Genomic DNA, 24,634 nt, shown 5'->3' on the forward strand with positions numbered 1-24,634 from the left:
TCTCTGCTCCTGTTTATGTATCTGTTTGTTGCCAGAGTGATGCAGATTTTAAGTCGATCCGGTCCAAAGTTAGCTCATGACGAAGAGAGACGAAGTGGTTGCCGGTGCAGATAGCGCCCCTGTGTGTCCAATTGTTTTCACAATCTTCTACAATGTTTAGATTTTTCACTCCTACTCATTTGAAATACATTTTCATTCATTCATTCATCTTCAACCTCTTATCCCGGGGGGGGAAGGAGCCGATCCCAGCAGACATCGGGCGTGAGGCGGGGTCCACCCTGGACAGGACGCCAGTCTATCACAGGGCACATAGAGACGGTACAGTGACAGACAAACATTCACACCTACGGGCAATTTTAGAGTGCTAACCACTACACCACCGTGTAGCCTTGAAATACATTTTACCTATTACATTTTTCATTTGTGTCTTGATCTTTGGTCTCATTTTCCTGTAAATGGCACCCTGGTTCATGGCATCTACTTACAAGTGGTGCAGTGCAATGCGTTTAATTTGTTTGGTTTGCGGAGGAAAGTTGCCTCCATATTCGCCATCTGCCACCAGCCCAGCCAATAGCAAAATTCAACGGCAGTAGTTTGGTTTTCAACCAATAGAGGGCAGGCATTATGTATATTAATCAAGCCCCGACCACAGCGACTTCCTGGTTGATCCAAAAACTGCAGTTCTCCGAGTGTCCACTAGGGGCATGTTTCATAATAGATCAGTTTCTCATTGACCCCCATGTTAAACAGGCCGTTTTCACAGCATCATTAAACCTGTTTAAGGCCTGGGACAAAAAAAAATTCTAGTCTGTATGTTTAGGTCATATCTCCATGACAACACTGAGGGGGTGATTTTATTTTTGCACCAGGCTAGTTTTTATTTTATTGGAGGTTAAAGTTTATGAGTAATTAGGGGCGTGGCCTCTTGAGTGACAGCCCCCCCACCATGTCCCATGTCACATACATGCCCTTTTTTGGTCAGAGGAAATGAGGCCAAGTTAAAGTCTGACAAGATGGCGACTCCCATAGGCGAGAATGATTTGATCAAGTTGAGAGAACGGACCTCAGCGTAGATGCTGCGTCCTTTTTTTATATACATTCAATGATATTAAAACATAATAGGGGGAATTCAAATACTTCGCACTAAACAGTCAAGATTTTGACCTGAAATCAATCAACAACGCTACTAAATACCCATTGTTTTTCTGCTGAAATGGTGGTTTTGGATTTTAGTTGTTCTTTAAAAATGCAGGACGGCATGGTGGTGTGGCGGTTAGCACTGACGCCTCACAGCGAAAGGGTTCCTGGTTCGATGTGCAGTTCTCCTCAGTTCTACGCATCTTTCAGCTCTTTTTTTGTAACTGTTTTGATTTACTCTCTCCGCTCTCATCAACTCTGCCTCCAGTCTTCAGCACCAACAGTCTGATGAGCTCCTGATACAAAGCAAAGTGAAGCAAACAGCAGCTAAAGAGCCAGATCTTTCTCTCAGGAGTTTGTGGATCCTTAAAAGGCGTGTACTCAATATTCAGAACCTTAATATCGCAGCAAGCAAATATTTGCTTAGTAAAGATACAGTGCAGTAATTCACCAGCGAATGAAGTCACTCTCCCTGTGTGTGTGTGTGTTGTAATCTGAGTTTCTCTGCTGTTTGTTTTAACAGACGATCCGGCCGGGACTTAGAAATCTGCACCTTGCTGTCGGTCGTGGCCGAACGTTCAACCAGAGGAGGTCGGTGTTTTTCATTCTTCAGTCTGGCACAGTTCATAAAAACCTTCACGGTATTCTGCGTCCATCCGCTGATAACTGTCTGTCACCGTGTGTGTTACTCTGCAGCTGTGCTCTTTAAATGTAAATGAAGACTTGTGGATACTTTATTAAAATCTAGAAATGTAGGTTTGTCCATCATTGGAGGAGATAACACTTCACAGTTATCATCATTTTATTAATCATGGTTGGTCTTTTACATGAACTTGTTCTTGGATCTTGTGACTCACATGCTCCACAATCATCATTTTCCTCTCTGTCAGGGGTCAAACTAGTTCATTTCTATATTTATACGGCTCCGGTTGTTGAGCAGTTGCTGCTTCTCTGCAAGATGCTGCAGATTTGGCCTGAACTGTTAAATGGACACCACTTCAACCATCAATGATGAATTAAAGCTTCAGTTGAGGTAAATTTACTGGACTTTCAAACCAATGAATAGACAATGATTAAGAGTTCTCACACACACACACACGCGCGCGCGCACACACACACACACACACACACACACACACACCTTTAGTTACATGAAAGATAAGAGAGCAAATAGAAAAGTGGAAGTAAATTTGATAACAGGGTAAATATTTGGGTGGTGGTTAAACTGTTCATGTCCCGGACTTCACCACACCTTTGAGGAACGTGTGGGTGTGGAGACCAAATACAAACAAGTGACACCTACAAAAATTTAACTCGAACCACAAAGTTAAAAGCTAGAACCCTTTCCCCTATCAACTCAAGACGATGTCTCGGTCTGAATAACCCTTCTTCGTCACCCTTGTGTGTTTGTTTTCTCTGGTTTTGTGTGAGATAGAAACGTCATCGACACGCCCACTCGCTCGCTGTGAGTCCCAAGCTTTCCTTTGAAATTCCCAGTCTGAGTTTTCTTCCAAAATAAAGTCCCATGCTGGTCCAACTTTGAGCTCTGCCTCTCTGTTCTCCCGACAATGACCTGCTCTCTTCACACATTGGCTCAATCGGACATTACTTTGTACTCAGGAGCTGTCAGGGTGCATTCTCACATACAGCTTGTCCAGGTAATGCATGGGTGTCAAACTGATCCAGTAAAGGGCCGTGTGGCTGCAGGTTTTCATTCCAACCAAGCAAGAACACACCTGACTCGACTTCCTCACTCACCTGAACTGTCTTCACACAGTTGATTTGTTGGACCAGGTGTGTTTTTGATTGGTTGGAATGAAAACCTGCAGCCACACGGCCCTTTACTGGATCAGTTTGACACCCATGAGGTAATGTCTAGCCCAGGGGTAGGCAATTCCTGTCCTAGAGAGCCACTGTCCTGCATGTTTTAGGTTTCACCCATCCCTAACACACCTGAGTCTAACAATAATCAAACTGTGACGAGCATCAGCTGCTTGATAACGAGCAAATCATTAGAATCAGGTGTGTTAGCGCAGAGAGAGACCTTAAACATGCAGGACAGTGGCTCTCCAGGACCAGAATTGCCCACCCCTGGTCTAGATTAATTCAGGGTTACAGTGCATGTGTGAAAGAGGCTAAATGATCCTCAATGAAGTCAAAATTTTGCCAAAAATAACTCACAAAACTGAAAAAAGCTGCATGTTGTGTTGTTGCATTGTTTTTGTCGGTTTGAAACTCAGAAAAGAAAAGTAACAATCAAACAATTAAGCTCTTTTTAGCTTTTTTTATGACCCCCAGGACTCTCCAGCACAATAACCGTCTGCCATAAAGGATAAGATCTTTTTTAGCAGCTTATTGTGAATCTTTCAGTATGAAATGTGCTACATGAAGTTAACCTGACGGGAAAAACGCAGAAAGCCCAGACTGAATCCTTATCTGGCAACAATGGTCGGTTGTTTTTTCTTAATAACGCGTAAACCCTGACACTGACTCATGGTTTGCTTTTATATACGTGTTCCCACTCCTCCCACATATGCATCAAGAGCCTGGGCAGTCAAATCAAACACGTCCAGAATCCCCTAAAAGTCCTGTGAAGTCCGTACTTTGTCTCTCTCTCCACATGCCGACCATACAAACACCCCCCACGCACAAATACTTAATCCTCCCAAATCCAGACAGGAAATGCCCTCGTCAGTAGAGCAGAATGCTTTTGACAGACCCCCGCTGCTCTTTCTCTCTCTCTCTCTCTCTCTCCTCCCCCTCTGCTGAATGATATATGTGCCCTCCACAAACGACCATCTGGAAACAGTTAGTGTGTGAACGTTCGCACAGAGCCAATAAAAACATGTATATCGCGAATCTATCAGTAGTGGAGGAGAATTCAACCCTGATATCAGAGGGGGACTATAGGACAAGTTGTTTGCTTTCACTTTCTGGAGGCGGTGTGCGTGCATGCGTGCGTGTGTGTGTGTGTGTGTGTGTGTGTGCGGGTGTGCGGGTGCGTGTGTGTGTGGAGACAATCTAAGACTTGTTTGGTGTCATGACTCAAGAGATCCTGGGCTTGGTTTCAGGGCTTCTTTCACAGTTCAAAGCTTGTTTGCTGGCTAGTTTCTATGAAGAGCAGCAACATACTTGACATTATTTATGTCATTTTGAGACGAGCTAATTTAGCTCGGGCGTCAGATGGCCCTCGTATCTTAATGACAAACATCCTGAGACTCCTATCTACATAACTGCTGGGTTTCAAATGAGAGAGGCTGCAGAGGGACGAGAGTTGATTAAGGATTAGGATGGATAGATTATACAGTATATAACAAAATAGCATGTTCTCTGATTATTCAGTATATAGTCTATATGAAATAACCACACAGTGAAGCATGTATTTGTATACTCCTGTGTGAATTTAATAAGTTATATCTAAATACTTTTATATTTCTTAGAGCCTAATATAAACTCAAAAATATTTCCCATCAGATTCTCTTAAATATTTGGGTTAATATGCACTTTGTATCAGTTTAGATGTCATGATTGTGTATCGGGATATCTCGACATATGGTTTAATCATGATGCACTTCCATTGAAAGACGATAGATGATCATATTAAATTATGAGCCTACACTGATCCAAGAAAAGAAAACAGGCAAGAAGATGTGATACACACACATACACACAACTAAATATTATTGGATGTGTGTGTTCATTTGAGCAGATGAGGACTTCAACCTTAGTCACTGTAGTAAAATAGAAACAGTAAACATTAACCATAGATCTTGCGGTGAGTCTACAAAGGTTGTAATTCCCTCTGGAACAAGTTTGGGTATTACAAGATAAGACGGCCATATTTCAATAATACAGTAAAACAGTCTTTAGTTAGTAACCTCATGTAGTATAAACCCTCAAAGCATTTCAGTCAAAAGCAACTGGACTTGGTTATTTGTGTAGGAAGACGTTTCACCTCTCATCCAAGAGGCTTCATCAGTTCATGTACGCATCTGACCAGGCTGGGACTGGACCAGGACCAGGACCAGGACCAGGACCAGGCTGGTCCCACTATCTGGTGTGCGATCCAGGTATTTAACCTCTCACAAGGCCGATGATGTCACTGAAACCCTTCGTGCTCCAAGTGCCAACGACCATTGTTAGAGTGACAGTCGTTAGTGGGAAGTTGGTTTCGACTTCGTTAGTGCTCTATTGAGTCTGAACGACAGTCGTTCAATAGAGCATAATAATAACAGACCAACCATGCGTACATGAACTGATGAAGCCTCTTGGATAAGAGGTGAAACGTCTTCCTAGACAAATAGCCAAGTCTAGTTGCTTTTAACTGAAATTGCTTTGAGGATAACGACGACCTGGACAAATGAGAACATTCACAGGCCCATATAGTATAAAGTATTTGGATTAGACACGCATCGAACCGTCCACAAGGAGAAGAAAAACTTAGAGAAGAAGAAGAACTTCTTAAGTCTGAGGAAGAGATGTGGGCTCAAAACATCATTAGTATTAAAATCCTAACGGGAGATATTTGGTGAGTGTATATTTGTTCTTCTCTTAATATAAATAATCTGACATCTCATATATTGTGCAGCCTTTGGGGAAACAACAGTATTGTGTCCTCTAGTGGCTCATGTGCTCCAACACCTCAATGTTAACATGTACCGTATTTTCCGCACTATAAGTTGCACCTAAAAACTTCAAATTTCTCAAAAGCCGACAGTGCGCCTTATAATCCGGTGCGCCTTATATATGGACCAATATTGAGCCACAACAGTTCTCGCAACTACGGTGAGCAGCCGCCGACTCTATTTTCCCCCGTAGAAGAAGTAACGCGCGGTGCATGTTGAGATATACGACTGCGTGAAGCGTGCCGTTTCATTTCCATGTGTGTGTTTGTGTAAAGAGCCCAAAATGGCTCCTATTAAGAGACACGCTTACGACGCAGAGTTTAAACTCAAGGCCATTAGTCACGCAGTAGAACACGGGAATAGAGCAGCAGCCGGAGAGTTTAACATGAACCAATCAATGGTGCCGAAGTGGAGGAAGCAACAAGACGACCTCCCCTGACTGTTTTGTTGACATTCCCTTTAGCGCAGCTCCATCTAATGGATGCAGAACGTAACCCCAGCCTCGACTGTAGCGTCTGTTCTATGCGCCTTATAATGTGGTGCGCCTTATATATGAAAAGTTTCAAAATAAGACATTCATTGAAGGTGCGCCTTATAATGTGGTGCGCCTTATAGTGCGGAAAATACGCTAACTGTATTAAAGCTGTTCATTAAAATGGGGCTCAAAAGTATACATGAATTAAATTAATGTTATTCTGTCTGTGAATGTTTAAGGTGACAATATACGAGTCGTTTCTTCTTTCTTTACCCGTTGTCCCAAAAGTCATAATATAGAAAAAAAGATCCAGTAGACCTCCAGTAGTTTTCATGTTGTTCATATAATTAAATTGAAGCAATTACACAAAGATTTCAACACAAGGCTTCATGGCAAAATACTGCAAATCTTTAGTCACAATTTCCGTTACCTTAACACAAATGACAGTAAAATAAACTCTGTATCTTTACATGCTTACAAATAGTTCTTGATTGAGTTTTTTTTTTTTGCTTGACAGCACAAACATGCACTGATGATTTGCTCTGAAAAGGTGCAAAGCTTTCCACAGCTGGTGTTCTGTGAGAACGACTAATAATATAAAATCAGATTTTCACAGCGTCAAGGTCAAAATGTAAGCACGATGAACCTGAAAACTTCACTCGACAGGCTGCAGGCTGTGGCTTTTAGTTGCATTCTGCCATCAAGAGGTTTAAAACCATAAAAACTCACAGTAAAATGATTGCAGGACACTCATCGGTGGTCTAGAGCACTGCAGTTATGCATTAAATCCTCGTGCACTCTGGTCGTCAGCGTTGAAACCAGGCTTACGATATAAAGCTGAACATAAAGGATCGTCTGGAACGAACCCAGAGACGCTCACACAAACACACAAACACAAACAGGAATCGTAAGGCACCTGCATCTACCTTCACAACACTGCAGCACTAATTAGTGCAAAAATAAGCTGTAAACACTCAGCATTCAAGCACATACAACATGTTACATAATGAACTATATTCACACTCACGGCTGTAGAAAGGTAGATCATCCTCTCTTTCACTTATTGCACAAAACCTTTCTGCTGATGACACTTTGAAAAAATGCACATTTGATGAACTGAAATGAAACGGAACATGCTTTTTGTCTAAATCAGCGACACGTTATCGACGGCACATTATATTTCCCACACGGATATTTAAAGCAGTGTCCAGACTACAGTAGGTTGTTATTGTTGTTGTTGTTTCATGTGTCCATTTATCAAATGTCACACTCTAAATGTGATTAATGTAAACTTCACCTCACTCACTCCAGAGTACCTGCGTATTGTGACAGCTTGTTTTGTCTCTGTACTGCACGTTAGATGTTAAATGCAACAATGATTACGAGGTTAACCTGCTGACTCTCAGCTTCAATTTGAGGGTTTTTGCAACCACATCGGACGGATGGACGGTTTGGAATTGTCTTTTTTAGAACAAATGTGTTTTAATTTGTTATTGTTCCCTTTAACCTCCAATGTTCTGGAGTACAAAGACAAAACACCTCTATCCCGCCAGCTTGTGACTTCAAAAGCCAACAGAAAATAAAACCAACCGTCAGATTTAATACATCCAGCTGATGGTGAAGTTCTGACTGAGGTTGAGACCGAGATCTGCCACTGTCAACACCTGCAGAGAGAAAACACGGCATCAAAAACAAAAGCTTACTCATAATACAACTACACAACTCTGCAGAAAACGCACACTGTAGTTTGACTGACATTGGAGGCAAAACAACAACGTTGACTGTAGTATGAGAACAAGGATTTGGGTTTTATCCAATGTTCCCATTACTATAAACGTACTGTATGCAGCTGCAGTTACTTGACTTCCTCCTGGATCCATTCTTCATATAAGTTTACGATCTATCTATAATTATGTCACCCTGGTTTTCTACACTGTGATGTTATTATGTTGGTTAATCCGTACACGCGACATCTATTTTATGTCTGTTGGTCCGGCGAGAGGGGTCCCTCCTCTGTTGCTCTTACAGGGGTGACGTCCGTTAGTTAAAAGGTTAAAAGTTAAAAGGTTCTTTGGGTAGTTTTATGCTTAAGGGAAATTGTGATTTGTGATACCGTGTTGTATAAATGAAACTGACTTGACATGAAATTAGTCTCCAGGAAGTAAAACTAACAATATTGGCTGTAACTTACGTTAAATTAGTTGTAAGATGGTTGCTGTTGCTTTATCACTTTATTTATTGTAGTGGCTAAATCCACCTTTGCCAAATACATTAAGTGTAATTCCGGCGCAAAATCACCCATGGTCTTTTCCGAAGCACCAATGGACTTTTTATCTATTAAAAGAGGAGCTGGTACAGGGCCCAGTAGGTAAGTCCTTCAAAACACTCTTTTAATAAACTCCAGGTTCACTAACAACGTTGTTGGTGCTTCGTTTTATGTGTAGAGATACTTACCATGCTACGGTTAAAAAATACGTTTTAATGCCTTCACTGTACTGCCACGAGCTAATCAGTGTTAGCCACATCCAGCTGTTAGCGATTTTCCTGGATTTCTCTGTTAATAGTTGATAAAGGAAAAATAATGTTTCGATGGCTTATTTGATGTATGCACGTGCCGAAAAAGACCATGGGATGATTTTGTGCCGGGAATTACACTTTAAGCTCGAGTGACTCAGCGTGAACATGAAGCATGACGACAGTTTCTGATTCCGTTTGTCTGTCGGGAACCCCTGACCTCACCTGGTTGGTTCTGTAGGTAAAAACTGCATCTTGGGAGTTCACCAGCACTCTGCTCGGCTTCTGCTTGACCCCGTAGAAGGAGGCCGTCTCCACGGTGATGTACGTGGCCTCCACGTTGCTATGGAGCACCTGTGACGTCATCACATTCTACAAAATAAGCAGACGGACGACATTACAGCTGCACTGATCAATCTTTTTATTCTAATTTTATTTCATTTTGGTTCATAGCAGTCAAACCAAAGAGAACCGTTCCCTGACTTTGCTCAACACAGTTATCGAACGCGATACGCAACAGAAAGAAAGGTTATAGCAAACATGCTGTTACTATTTTACTATTAAAAACAAACTAACTATTTTAACATTGACAACAAATACCCGTAAGTTTCTCTCTAAAAATTCTCCCGAAAAATTTGGTGCGAATAGAAGACGAACGCCAAAGAAGAGAAGGACAAGACCTCAGCCTAAGTAGACCAGAACACACTTCTGTTACAGTATTTTGTGGTTAAGTAAGCTTCTTCTACGCACAATAACTATGAGCAGATCCACACAAGCTCAGACACCGTTTGTTGAGGATTTCAACAGGCAGAGAAATGTGCGTTATCACAAACTGAATCAGACAGAGCCGGCTGGAATGAGCTATTGGCGGCGAAACTGAGGGTTGGTTTTTGAGTGTGAGCACCTGAGAGACTTGGAAGAGGATGTAGGAGTACAGGTTGTTCTCGTAGGTGTCGATGGTCTCTCCGTCGTCCCAGTACAGATCTCCGCTGGCTGAGCCGTCGTCAGAGAGAGCTGAGACCAGGTGGAGAGGCTGGCCGCTGCTCACCCACAGTGTCAGATTGGGCGTCTGTTCACACAAACGTGGAGAGGGAAAAACAAATGTGACATTAGGAGTTATGGATTGTAAGGTGTGCATATGTTATATCCACAAAAATGTCAGGTAAAGTGCATTATCCAGAGTATATCTGACTTTATTTATGTCTATGACAATTTTTAATGTCTGTGACACGGAAGCAAAAATATTTCACCTCCGCTATTTTGGGGAGGCAGCAGGGTGCAGACACAGGTACCCCTGTGGTCGCTCATGTTTTATCAATCATGTGTTATCCCTGTTTCTGGTCAGACTAAGTAAACTTAATGCATCCTATCTTCCAGCCAGTACTATACCAATACTAATTTTAAAATGATGTTTGATAACTGGCCTGATGCTGGTTGCACAGGCAAGTCACTGTTACGCACAGCAGATTAGCAGCGGTTACATTTTGTGCAACCACCATTAAACCCCCTGTTTTTATGGTCACATGAGGCGTCTCTTTTGATGAATTCTTCTACTGTTTTTTCTTCCACATGCGTGTTGGAGACTGACACAGTGAAAACAGCTCCCTCAGCTCCATATAACAAACTGGGAATCTCTTAAAACTTTTCGCACCACTTGTCACTCCCTCAGCTCCGTCCTCCCGGAGCCTCCATCCTAAACACCAGGAAACCAACAGCCGGCCAAAATGTCGCCATAACGATGCCCCTTGTTTTTTTCCACACACAAACCCATGTTCAAATTCATCCTATGCTTGATTTTAATACTTTTCTCACTTTTCTGGCAGACCTCCAGTTTTGAGGTATGTGAGATATGGGGATGAAAGCCTGTTGAATCATAGAGCAAACAGATGCAAGCAGAGACATGATATCAACTCACAACTTCCTCTCTTATGTTTTGAACAATGTGGCAAAACAATAAACCAGCTTTGACCATTGTAGCAGCACCTCTATGCAGCAAAAACCTCAAAAGAGGAGGAGGAGACTGAGGACGGTGGGACGTGTAAACAAACCACAAGTCCTGCTCACCTGTGTTGGTGTAATCGAGCCCTCACGCAGATGCAGGTTGATCTTATCCAGAGGTGCACGGAGTTGAATGTCTTCACCTTTACTGTGCAGAGAGTCGCCCTAAGAAGAAGACCACATGTGGTACCAACACTGTGCACACTGCCACCATGCTTTTCTATGCTTTCTATTGTTGTCTTGAGTAGAGGGATGTCTGGAGGACAAGGTAGTTCGTTATATCTCCAACCTCGACAGCAGCAAAACATCCTCTTAATAAGATACTGATCACGTCCAACGTAATGTAATTTTCTGTTTATACCTTTCTCTCTTAATATTGTCTAAACTAGCACGGTACAAACTTTCTTCCATCATTCTCATTCAGCTTTGCACTTCCTGCCCTCCAAATGAACTTCAGACATCACCTACAATGTAATAATTTCCTGAAAATGTAACTAATTTTGCACTTAACCTCAGCGAAAACATAATAAAACCCAATAATGTAATAAAATGTCCTAACTGATATTGTCACATTTTGTATTTTTTTTCTCCAAAACTGATGTAATAATAAAAAAGTATGCAGGTATACAATATGAGATTATGACACTGATTTCAGGTTTTGGAAATGTAAACCTGGGCGTTATGTAGAATTTGAAATTTAAAACAGATGGAAAGTGGTACGTTGTTATCCGGCAAAAATCCCTTTTATTGGGAAATTAACCCGTCCATGCTGATTGGTCGTTGTGCAAGAATCGTCCGTTAGACCAGAGTCATGAAGCTAAAACTGTCAATTCAATCTTTATGAAATGCTTTTCATCAACAGCGATCATTATCGAATGAAGTGTCTCCTTTGAAAATGTAATAAATCCACAATAATGTTATAGGGTGTTGCATTATAATTAAAAAATATGATTATAATATCAGTCAGGGCATTTTGTTATGTTACTGGTCAACCTATTATTGGGCGCTACAGGGCTGAATGTTTGTTTTTTTAGATTCCCATTAGCGACTACATTGTAACAGTAACAGTAGCTACTGTTCCTGAGGTCTACATTCATACTTTAACAGAAAATACATCAAAACACATCCATAACATTCATACTCACAATAAGACCACATACACAACCACTAAGACACACAACAGCCAACACCAACTAAATATCGAATGCATATGATAGCTCTATGCAAGAATTTCCTCTTTTACATTGTTTTGTTTTGGGTGTGGGGGTCTTACCGTGTAGTAGTCATACCAAAGACCCTCTGGGAAGTAGCCGTTCACATAGTCCACTTCTGGTTCCAATACCGGTGTCACCAGTAAACTCTTCCCCCATAGGAACTGTTTGTCGATGCCATAAGTTCTTACATCTTTTGGGAACCTTAAGAGTGCACACAGGGGGGGTATATACACGGTAAGGCAAAGATCCCTCTGAGTCGAGACCAAAATAACAAATCAAATACTTACTCGAACATTATCGGCCGTGCAACGGTGTGTCCGTGTACGTGTGTGTGATGGAAGAGAGTGTAGAGGACGGGGAAGAGAGAGTAACGCAGCAGCAGAGCCTGTTTCATGGCTGTACGAGCCAGAGGGCTGAACGCTGTCGGGTCTTGAGGCTGTAAATTAAAAAGGAGGTAACACTGACTGACCGTAGCATTTTTACCCTTTGTGGTTGGACGTTGGAGCAGTTAAGCTCTCACCTTCATGTCGATGGCGTTGTGGTTGCGTGTGAAGGGATAGAAAGCTCCCAGCTGCGTCCAGCGGACACACAGTTCCTCCTGCGGCTCCTCGCTGAAGCCACAGATATCTGCTCCCACCAACGGGATGCCCAGAAGATTAAAGGTCAAGATACCTGAAGGAGACAAAAGAGAGAAAAGAGGCAGAGGACCAAATATTATCAAAATATTAAATGGACAATTTCACACATAACTCTAGGAAATCTAAAAATAATACATCACGTGGGTGTTACTCTTCCTCCTCATTGTACGGTCGTTGACAGAATAAATAAAAAGTATTGTGTGCAATAAAACATGTCAAACCATAAAGCCGACCTTTAGAATCGCACGACCTTCAAATTTAGCAGTTATATAAAAACATAAATGTGTCATAAAAGCCCATAAATAGAATCTAGGAACAAATTATTTGATTTTGTGTTGTTTTTAATGTTGTTCTGCAGGTAATCACAAGTTACAATACGATTGGGCATGTAAAAGATACTATGCTTGTATCTTTAGCAGAAGAAAAAATGGCATCGTCTTTAAAACAAAGTTTGTCTGTAACCGCAACTAATGTGAGATGTGGTTCATCTAAATGTTCATAAAACGTTGATTTATTCATCATAAAAGTGTGATACATGCGTCTTACCTGCTATGGAAGTGTACAGGTCTTTCCACTGGCTCCTGTTGTCTCCCAGCCAGTGACCAGAGTACATCCCCTGACTGGGGAAGGTGGAGCGAGAGATCACAAAAGGTCTCTTTGCCAGGATCCTCTTCAGAGCGCTGGTCAAGAACAGACAGTGGACAGACAGAAGATTTAAGGAAAGGTCCCGAACTGTGTCCAGCATTATGTTTTTTATGTGTGTGTGAGTGTGTGTGTGTGTGTGTGTGTGAGTGCGTGTGTGTGCGTGTGTGTGTGTGTGTGCGTGTGTGTGCGTATGTGTATGTGTGCGTGTATGTGTATGTGCATGTGTGTGCGTGTGTGTGCGTGTGTGTGCGTGTGTGTGCGTGTTATCAGTCTCGACCTTGCAGACGCTTTAGCTTCCATGAGTCCGTAGAGGCTGTGCATGTTATAGTGAATGGACTGCTTTTGCTGTGCAGAGGCACACACAGTTTTGGCTCTCAGCAAACCTCCCAGTATTCCTAAAAAGGGAGAAAAAGACACAATTTTATGTTTTGACAATTGCATGTACTCTGTGATTGTGTTCATGTCATTTTTGTCGTGTGAATTGTGCTTCAGATCCCACCAGGTGTGTAAGGAGGATTTTCAAGACTGTTGGACGGGCAGCCGTTGGTCGACCCGTCCAGGAAGTTTGACGGCTCGTTCATGTCCTAAAAACAGATGAGACAAAGGTCAGGAAGAAGATATTGTGACGTACAGAGTCACTTCTTTAATAGTATCTCACGTTTCCTTACTTACAATCCATAATCCATCAAATGGCACCTTCTCGTGGAACTTCTGAAGGTTGTCGTACCACCATTCATGAGCCGCGTCATCAGAGAAATCAGGATACGCTGTCAGACCGGGCCACACCTGGAGGAGGAGATGGAGAAGCTTCTTTCTAATACATCTCCGTTTGACATCACTAGACAGAAGGGAGAGTTGTAACGTCTTCTCACCTTCCCAATGAGTGTTTTCCCTTCAGCATCTTTAATAAAAACGTCTCTCCTGAGTCCCTCCTCGTACGGCCAGTACGAGCCTTCAGGCTGCGAGCTGCTGATACCTGGGTCCTGAAGATTGAAACACACACACAAATCAGACACAATATACTACTGATGCACGTTTTGCAGTTGTTTCCACGGCACCACAGTTAATACATCGGTGAGTCGTGTCTCCTTCAAGTGTGTGTGTATGTGCATTTAGACACCAGGAACAGCAGCTTCCCTGATTATATCAGAGTCTTAATGTTTAGTTCCGCTTCCTCTTTCATGTCTATAACTGTGAACGTTCATCTGTTCAGGTGAATGGTGAACGTTCACATGAACAGATGAATGGCTTCCTTCTGTGGCATTAGCGCGAAGCAGATCTCCGCTGCTCCACGTAGCAGAAAACACTCATAAATGGTAGAAGGCCAAAGAAATGACCATGCAGGTGTGGGTCTCTAAAGCAGAGAAAATAATTAATATCGGGGGTGGCAGTAGCAGTACAGTAGCAGTTCGGACGACGTGAGGGCAGATCCAGGCATCTCTACAACACACAGGAAAGCAAACTCCTGCATACCAGGATCATGACGTAGCGCTGGTCATGAGCGTGCAGGTCCTTCACCAGATCGGGCAGCGTGCTGAACTTTGTTGAGTCAAAAGTGAAGTCCAGAAATTGGTCCATGTAGTCGATATCGTTCCACTGGACATCCTGTGCAACAAACCGACACACAAATAATAATTTCAGAAAAGAAAGCAGAAAATAAAAACGCCGACAGACTCACAAACACACTGCCGGGTCAACTTTACCTGAGGTATCCCATTATTCCTCAAGCTCTTGACAACCTCCCAGGTAGAGTTGCTCGTGTCGTAACCCCAGCGACAGAGATGGTACCCTAAAGCCCAGTAGATGGGCATCGTTGGGTAACCTGTGGAGATGTGGAGGGATGAAGAGAGAGAGGAGTGGGGATATCATCAGTAACAAATTATAAAGGAGTCGAGGGAAACGGAAACAAAGTAAACAATCGTTACTGCCACAAATTGTTACTGTGAAGTGGAACTGCGTCGTCCATGGTTATATACAGTCTAGGGCGCCAGACTAACTTTTTTCACCAGGAGCACTTTGGCTCCCGACTGAAAACTTTAGGGGCGCAACCAGAAATTTAAGGGGCACACACCGTAAATCAATAATAGATGGAGAACTTACAATATGCCGTTTCAAATTCAGGGTCACATTTTTATTGTGCACTTTGATGCAACATACAGTAGAAGGTAAACTGACAGCACCATCACTGTCATGACAGTACATTCAAAAAATATACCATACATGCAGAATTGAGACGCAACACTATTTTAAAATTTCAGTATTTTCTTTACAGGGGGGTTGATTTTAGCAGAGAGCTGTGGTGGTGCTGCAGGTGTCTTTACATAGTACCTCTGTTAGCCGCGGTGTAGCCTACGGTACTCACGGCGTTAAAGTAAAATAGGAATGTGTTAAATCATGCAGCTACTGATCACAACACTGCCACACAGACTCCTACTGACCTATGACTTCCATATACTGTCCAATCACCGAAGCAGGATCAGGACCGAGGAAAACGTAAAAGTCAAGGATTCCACCGATAGTACGCCAGGTGAGGGCCGGGGCGGGCTGGAGGATCACATCTGAAGAAACAGAAAAGACTGCTGCTGAAACTGAATCTGAATTTGAAGCTGAGTTTGTTTTTTGTGAAGAAAATCCTTCTGAGTAAACTACAATTAGGACCAAAGTAATGCATGTCAGGGAAAGAAATAAAGTACATGCGATATAATGAGTAAGATTGTAACGTAGTTATATTAATAAGCAGCTGATTATCTCTGCTCATGAACATCACTTCTACTGACTAATCTTCAACATTCCCTCAATTAAGATTGCAAACCAGTTCAACCATTCAGAAAACCATGCTCTGTGTCAGAGTTGTGAAATACAACACACCCTCTAAATGACCTCTATACACACCACAGGAAGTTGGTATTTACGGACACTGCGGTCATGCTTCTGTGACGCCGCACACACTGCCATTTAGAGACTTCTGTTTTTGTTGCCGTATAAACTGTGACACTGTAAGAATCAGCTGCTAATGTGTAATATTGCACACAGTGAAACCTGAAGTAGAGGACGTTTCAGGGCGACTGGCAGACTGACCCATTGCGTTGCTGTTCAGCAGGAAGAAGCCGTGTGCATTCCCTCCCTCCTCCATCGCCAGGTAGAAAGGATGCGCTCCATAGAGGTTTGTCTCTTCCTATGTTGTCGAGGGGCACACAAGTCATCTCGTCTTATTCGTAAAAAAAGATGAACTACACATTCAATCAAGCCAAGATCCTAAGAAGCTAAAACCTGATCTATCGTGGCTTTTAATCACAGGAGACATTTCTGACACATCACAGCAGGAAAAGCACAAATAATAGAAAGAATTAACGATGACTCAGGAAGTTATTCCAGTGACCCATCATGCGCATACTGTACTACAGCCTCCCCCAAGTGGAATGCAGCAATAAGTGATGTTATTACCAGCCGCAACAGCAATGCTGGTATTGTTTTCACCTTGTGAGTCTGTATGTGTGTCATAATGTCTTCCTGGAGACACCTACTGTAGCGGGAACTACCACAGAGGTTTGCCAGGTGTTTATACGTCCGTGGACAGTATTTTTCACCGCAATAGCATCAGTACCATGCAAGATACAGTCATGAAACATTTCAGGTGTGTAGTTGAGATCGAAATGAAGGTCGATTTTGAAAATGGGTGTTATCAGAGCAAGGGAGCCGGAAGTAGGGGGAAGGGAGTTGGGAAGAGAACTGGCCCCCACCACTTTACACCCCTGCTGAGATAACCATGCAAGATGGAGTCACAAAACTTTATGTGTGTAGTTGAGAGGCTGGTGTGGTGATGATGAAGATGGTCTCGAGTTAAATATGCCTGTGCTTTTCATGCCATGACTTGTCAAAATGTGTAAAAAAGGTCTTCTGTCTGACAGCGCACTCATTAATGTTAATAACAACAACAAAAGGTCAAATGTCTGCTGTGAAGAAGTGAATCAGTTAAAAGTTAATATCTGTGTCTAAACATGACAATGCCAAAAACAGGGATTTCTGTACCATAGGAGGCACATCTCGGGCCCACATGGTGAGTGTGTTCCAGTGCACGTCATGCAGGAAGGTGGAGCGGTGCTCGCCCAGCCCGTAAATGAACTGACTCTGCAGGGAGGTGGATAACTGCAGAAACTGATCCGCATAGAAGAGAGGAGCCACTGTGGTGTTCAGACTGACAGGAAACCATTGAGAGGAGACACAGTATTATATTATATACAGTATCATATAACACACAATTGGTTATTTTCACAAGTGTCCGATTATGACCGTCACCCTTTCTTTACCCAACTTAGCGTAGCCCATTCAACTGAGACTTACAGCACTGCTCCTGTCGAGTTCCTCTTCACGATGAGACCAAACGGCTGTTTTGAAAACTCTACAATGTAGTTTGGACTTTCGGCTTTCTTGGTGGCATCAGGGACTGAGATCGGAACCTCGAACCGTGAATCTGAAGGGTCGGTAATCTAGATCGAGAAACGCGAGAAGAAGAAAAAATAGTTTTTAATTGAATTACAGGACAGAGAATTGTCAGCGGTATCAGGAGAAACTGAGGAGATAAGATCCAGAGAATAGTGGAGCACACTATCTGTGTATTCATGCGTGATGATGTTATCCTGTTATAAGATCGCCACGTTGTGAGCGCATCGACCACGTGTACAACGTCCACTGAAGCGGTTGATGCACGTCCAACTCTCCTCCCATCTGATTTTACAGCGATATGTAATAAAAACTATATCGACGAACCTATAAATGTTTATGACAGATTTACACCCACGTGACTCAATCAAAGGGTTGTCACCGATGTTATTGGCCGATAAATTTGTTTGGATTTTTTTCTCATGGCCTGATAAGATTTCTAACTGCCTGAGGCTCGCCAATGGGCCCTGCCAACTTTGACAAACACACACTATCAAATGGGATAAATATAGTTAGGCTACATTTTGACGTGGGAAACACTGGCCTGGTCAATTTCAGAGGGGTCCCTTGACCTTCGACCTCAAGATATCTGAGTGAAAATGAATGCTATGGGTGCCCACGAGTCTCCGCTTTACAGACACGCCCCTTTTATGATAATCCCAAAGCTTTTGGGGACAAGGACCATGCAATCCTTCTCTTGCAGTATAAATTTGTTATTTTCACCTATTAGCGTAATTGATGTAAAATTGGTGTATTTGAATATTTCTGCATAGTGGGGAATACTGGGGGTCTTGGAATGACATGAATTGGGTCTGACTGTAAAGCGGAGACTCCTGTGGATTCAATGAGCCCAGTTGTCTTCATGTGTGATGATGTTAGTCCCCATAGAAGCCGTTTCATTGTAGTGAGAGCTGTTTTTTTTTTTAACGTGAGTTCTCTGTATAAAATGTGCTGTTGTGACCTCTCTGATAATCACGGTCTCACTCACCCTGACACGTAGACGCGTGTCTGTCTCATGACGTATCTCCACCTCTAGAGTGAGGATATCAGCTGGGTAGTAAGTCTTCACCTCCCTCACGAGCGCACCTTTCTGTCCCAGTGACGTGTCGTTTATTGACACAAGCGAGTAGGAAGGGAAATCCTGGGGATAGAAACACCAAGGGATGCCATTTCTCCCTGATGTGCGGGTGGCAGAGGAGGGGGGAGTGGATGCAGGGATAAAGCAACAGTTCCTCGCCTCGCACATCTCTCGCGTCACGACCACCCCTCGTTCGGGGTAGCAGTCAAACCTCCACGCCTCGGGGATTAAACTGCAAGCCTCCCGGCGGAGAGCAGCTGCAGTGTCGTTTACTTGTGAGTCTGGTGTTTGCGCAGCAGAAGGTGACGGGGGTTTATGCGGCTGTTGGTTGGACGGACGGTGCAGCCAGAACATGGTGCCCAGTAGCCAGCCTCCGCAGAGGAGCAACAGCAGGCACCCGATCACCAGGAGGCCTGTGGTGACGGAGCATGTCGGCCTCCGTGGAAGCAAGGAGGCTTCCTCTGGCTCCGGCACCTTAAAACACAACAAGGGAATCAAATAAGAAACCAAGAGGAACCTGACTAATCCCTGTAATAGTAACCATCAAAGCTACAATTAGAGATTTCATTTAACCAGGACAGTTACATTAGCGTTAAAAATATCAGTGTGTAAAGGACTAAAACACTGAAATCCTTGAACAACCATTAAGATTGTCTTCAAGACAACTTCTGGACAACCTCAGAGGTGCCGTTAACCATAACAGAAATAGACTAGGGCTGCATCTAAACATGTTTTTTTAATTATCACTTAATCAATAATTATTTTATTTCCGGAGTATTTAATTGTTCATTCATTCATTCATCTTCAAACGCTTGTCCACCCTGGACAGGACGCCAGTCTATCACAGGGCACATGGAGACGAACAAAGACAGACAACCATTCACACCTACAGGCAATTTTAGAGTCATCAATTAACCTAACACGTGCACGTCTTTTGGGAACCTTCTCGCTGTGGGGCGACAGTGCTAACCACTACATCACCCTGTCGCTCTGCATTTAATAGTTTGTCCTTGAAATTGTAAACAAAATGCCATTTACAATCTCTTTAAGGCGTGGGTGACTCTTCAAATGTCTTCTCTTGTCCAACCAAACGTCCAAAACCAAAAACATTTCGTTCCCTATCACATTAGTCAAAGAGAAGGAACAAGTCATCACAATTTTGAAGCTGGAATTAAAAAAAAAACTTTTCATTTCAGCTGGAACTTTAACTATCAAATGATAAAATAATGAGACTAACGCATCTAGATTCCTAAACATCGGCAGCCAGAAGAAACAACATGACGTGTATGCGGCTATTATTTAAATTCATAATACGTTTACATGAATTCTTTTAATACTGAGGTTCAAGGCTGAGGATGAAGTCTACGCAGACGCATGAACTCACTGCAACTTCTTCATGGACAGGACGAGGCTCTTCTGACAAAACTGCAGTGGAAAACTGAACGTCTTCAGGGTTCAGCCGCTTGTACGACACCATCCTGAATGTGTGCGTTTGTCAAAGTGAGAGACTGAACACATGAGAGACGAAGAAACATCAGGTCAAAAGTTCAGTTAGTCACATTTCAAGTGTGCATAAGAACTGGTGAAGTGAAAATGATGATTCTTTGATTTGACAGTTGATTTATGGTATTTTTTTAACACTGTAACAGAGAAATAAAGGAACCGAAAGTAAAAAAGACAAAGTAAAAACAAGACAGGCACCATAACGCAGTGGTTGAATATAAGTAAGTACATTTACTCAAGCAGTCTACTTAAGTACAGTTTGGAGGTAGTGAAGAAAACGTTTACCAACGTTAAAGTGTTCTTTAAATAACATAACAGTAAATCAACAGGCTAATTATAATCCAAAAACATAATATATATGATTCTGATATGGGCCGTTATGCAGAATAACTACTTCATTTTTGTACTTTAAGTATATTTACACGCTGATACTTGTTTACTTTTACTTAAGTTACATTTTTAATGCAGGACTTTAACAGGTAACACACTAAACTAAACAGTTACGGACTCATTAGTCCATCATCAACACACGTCTTTAATAAACACATTTAAGCAGTACGTTTAGAGGAAGAAGAAGAATTACTTTATTTATCCCGCAACGGGGAAATTGAATTTTTTCACTCTTATTATTGTACATATTACTCACACAGGCCCGAAATACACACACAGAAAGGACCTATATACATGCAATTAAGGAGAGATGTTAGAGCGAGGGTGCTGCCAGTGACCAGCGCCCCGAGCAGTTGGGGGTTTGGTTTGGTGCCTTGCTCAACAGCACCATGGCAGTCCACCAGTCCACACTCCATACATAGTCCACACAGGGACTTGAACCAGCAACCCTACGGTTCCCAGCCAAGTCACCTATGGACTGAGCTACTGCCGCCCCTTCACTACCACTGTATATATACTTAGTACTTATTTTATGTAGTAAAACTTTTCCATAAACATAATTTGTTTATTTAGATTTTTATTTATTCTTTCTTAATTTCCCTTTTTTCACTCGAGTTTATTATTATTATTATTATATTTGTTGTTTATGTATTTATTTTAATACTAAAAGATATCAATATGTTTTTTTTTAAATAATTAAATAAATGTGCAAGAAATTATAATATACATTTGATATGAGTATAAGATAAATACACAGTTTTTTTTAAGATGCTTGTTAAGTAAAGTTAAAAAATAATTAGTTGAATTTGTGATAAATAAATAAATAAGAAATAAAATAATGTATGAGAGAGGAAGCTGCTTACTAACCAACAATGTATTATGGAGAAGAGGTGGGGTTAAATAAGTATTAGTTATTCATGTATCTCTCAGCTTTCTAGATGTGTAATATCCTTATTTTCTGTGTGACCTTTTCGGATTTCTTTTTTACATATTAGTATTTTTAAAAAATCGAAAAAATGTAATGTTGACCTGGTGTACGCCTCATGTTATTACGGTGTAATGTTGATGTATTAACCCTCCTGTTATCCCATTTAACGTTTAAAATCTCTAAATAACGACATGATTTTGTTTGTTTTTTTGCTTTATATTTATGACTTTTCCTCATTTTATGGGGCAACTCATAAAAAAACTAAAATTGGCATGATTATATATATTTGTACTTGTCGCATCGGTGTTCCTTTGGGTCAATTTGATAATCTGGATGATTTAATTATGTTTTTAATTATCATTATGCAACAAACAGCTGGAATAAACTTCCTGAAGATGTGAGACTTTCACTCTGACCACTTTTAAAACTAGACTGAACCCTTTTATGTTCACCTCAGCTTTCTGCTAAATCTTTGCACTTTAACGGCCGCACTGCTTTTATTATTGTCTGTGTTTTTATTCTCTTTGTCTTCCTGTGATGCATTTTAATTCATGACATGTTGCTGTGAAGCACTTTGAGTCTGCCTTGTGTATGAAAAGTGCTATACAAATAACGTTGCCTTGCCTTAATCATTATTATCATTGTCTATTTTACAATTCAAATATTATATGAGGTCAAATTCATGCTACTGTCCTTGATAAGGGTTATTACTTTCATTCCAGATATTACAAATAACACAAAATTGCACTTAAAATAACAGACTTACTTTAAAACACACAGGCAGAAATCCCTCCGTGCAGTTTAAGATCAGTGATATATTTAATTTTGTTAAATAAGTACCCGACTTAACTTGAGTCACAAATTGATTATGATCATTCTCGAGATGTTTAAAGGTTAAATTGACCCCTAGAATAAATGGTGTTAGTGAAATTTGAGGGCAACAGGACGGTTAAGGTCATACACTCTGTTGTCAACATTGTATTTGGTCCAAAGAGCGTTAAGTTGCTGCTAACGTTAGCTAGCCACGCATCGGAACAACCTGTGAATGTCAAAGTTCACCTGAGAGACATTTAACCACTTTATAAATTGCCGTTTTGGCTGAAAACACATTATAGTTACGATAAAAACAACACTTAGACACCAAAGACTGTCAGATTGTAAACATAACGGCACTAACGGTTAAAGCGTTAGCTAACTTTAACGGCTGTGTAACTTTAGCTAACGGGGGCTAACGGGAGCTCACGAGGGCGTTTACGTCGGTAACACTTACCCAGATATGTTTTGATGTTTACACACATAAAACACAGCATACACAGCAGGTTTTCTTTTTAAATAAATGTATAATTTGCTAAATAATCCGTAATGTTGATAACCGCGACGGTCTGCATGGTGTGCGTCTGTTTATCTTCATGTCACGTTCACGGTACCTCGTAATTTCGACAACTTCCGTTTGAAGAACCCTCCAACAACCTCTTATGTGTTCTTAGTCTGTAAACTAAACTCTAAGTGTCGTATTATGTTCTTATGTCAAGGTTATGCTATTAATATTACTAATTTGTGATTGGTCGTGTTTCCTTACCATGGTGCTGCTTGGATATTGTAAAACCTGTTTGCTGCTACAATCAGAATCAGCTTTAATGGCCAAGTATGCACACATACAGAGGTGGATTAAGGTGGTCAGGGGCCCCTAGGCTACTGTTTTTTTTGGGCACCCCACATTATTAATTATGCTTTATCAGAAAAAAAACTCAATAGAACAAATGAAGAGTCTGCAACCTTGAAAAAACCTGTCAATTTAGGAATTTTCTTCAGTAGATCTTGGTCCCGTTCTTTCAGTCGATGTGCATTTCTTTTTCCTGCTCCGAGATCACATTTCCTTTCTGACATTTTGCCGCTGTACTGTCTAGTAACAGTGAGTGATCATTCATCATTTTATCATTGTATCATTTAACAACAAAAGTGGCCCTATGAACCCGGACACATGATGGCAGCTGATTGGGTAAATGAGTCCTATATCTGTCCAATCAGCAACTTATTTTTTTAAATATTTCTAGGAGCCCCGACAGGAGGCAGGAGGGTTTTTTTTCCCATTGAGGTAAATTAAAACTAAATCAATAAATAGTCTGGGAAATCCGGGGCCCCTGCACACCTGGGTTCCCTCGGCCAGCCTGTGCATTAATCCGCCTCTGCACACATACATGGAATTTGACTTCAGTAGGTGTTCGCTCTCTCAGACAGGCAGACATATACAATATAGACACTAAATACACATGATTTAAATAATAATAATATATTGGGACACATATACAATCCAGATTGCACAAATAGACAGGCACTTAAGTTATGTATATATACATATATATAATATGAAGTAGGGTCTTATGTACAATGATACATATATTAAACAAATGTAAAGACTGAACGTACTAAATGCAAATGCAGGAGGAAGATTTAAGAGGCAGTACAACAGATCAGCTATTCAGTGGAGTGATGGCAGAGGGAAAGAAGCTGTTTTTATGTGTGGCGTACAGAGATCTCTAACCTCTGCCAGAGGGGAAGAGATCAAAGAGGTTGTGACCAGGGTGAGGGGGTCTTCAGTCGTTTTCCAAGCCCGCTTTTCGGTGCTTGCAAGATACAAGTCCAGGAGGGAGGGCAGGGGGACGCCAATGACTCTCTCAGCTGACCCGATGGTGCGCTGAAGTCTATGAATGTCTTTTTTTGTGGACCAGACCGTAATAGATGTGCAGAGGATGAACTCAATGGCCGCAGTGTAGAAGATGGTCATAAGCTCCTGTGGCTGGCCATGTTACCGTAATAAGTACATCCTCTGCTGGGCTTTGGTGTTGGGCTCCCGCTGCAGATCCTAAGAAATGTTGACTCCCAGAAACATGAATGACTCAATACAGGGTCAATGAGAGGTTCACAATGAAGTTGTTCTCAATAATTGATTGACTACTGTAGCTGTAGCTATGACTAAAATGGAAACTTCTATTCAATTCAATTCAATTCAATTTTATTTATAGTGCCAAATCATGACAAAAGTTATCTC

At 41.7% G+C, this 24,634-nt stretch overlaps 1 protein-coding gene across 1 annotated transcript; it reads right to left on the reverse strand.

Annotated features, from left to right (window-relative positions):
- Positions 1-6,579: 6,579 nt before the first annotated feature.
- On the reverse strand, positions 6,580-22,995 carry gaa2 (alpha glucosidase 2). The gene is made up of 21 exons (XM_083930033.1): positions 22,856-22,995; positions 20,149-20,272; positions 18,675-19,238; positions 17,588-17,733; positions 17,276-17,441; positions 16,325-16,421; positions 15,685-15,804; positions 14,950-15,068; positions 14,720-14,851; positions 14,119-14,229; positions 13,919-14,032; positions 13,746-13,830; positions 13,524-13,641; positions 13,148-13,281; positions 12,484-12,635; positions 12,251-12,399; positions 12,023-12,164; positions 10,816-10,914; positions 9,656-9,820; positions 8,977-9,123; positions 6,580-7,901 (listed from the first exon to the last, which is right to left on the reverse strand). Exons 2-21 carry the CDS (start codon positions 20,239-20,241, stop codon positions 7,836-7,838), a joined length of 2,919 nt encoding a protein of 972 aa, XP_083786159.1. The 5' UTR covers positions 20,242-20,272; positions 22,856-22,995; the 3' UTR covers positions 6,580-7,835.
- Positions 22,996-24,634: the final 1,639 nt, after the last annotated feature.

This window comes from Echiichthys vipera (assembly GCF_963691815.1).
Source record: "Echiichthys vipera genome assembly, chromosome: 2".
Classification (NCBI taxonomy): Eukaryota; Metazoa; Chordata; class Actinopteri; order Perciformes; family Trachinidae; genus Echiichthys; species Echiichthys vipera.

Bases quoted from the DNA above. Each gene is read 5' to 3' on its own strand.
- gaa2 (XM_083930033.1), bottom strand. From the start codon at position 20,241: ATGGTGTCGTACAAGCGGCTGAACCCTGAAGACGTTCAGTTTTCCACT. The intron at 14,852-14,949 runs GTAAAGTTGACC...TTTGTTGCACAG, and splicing joins GGAATAATGGGATACCTCAG to GATGTCCAGTGGAACGATAT. The intron at 13,831-13,918 runs GTAAGTAAGGAA...ATCTGTTTTTAG, and splicing joins CATTTGATGGATTATGGATT to GACATGAACGAGCCGTCAAA.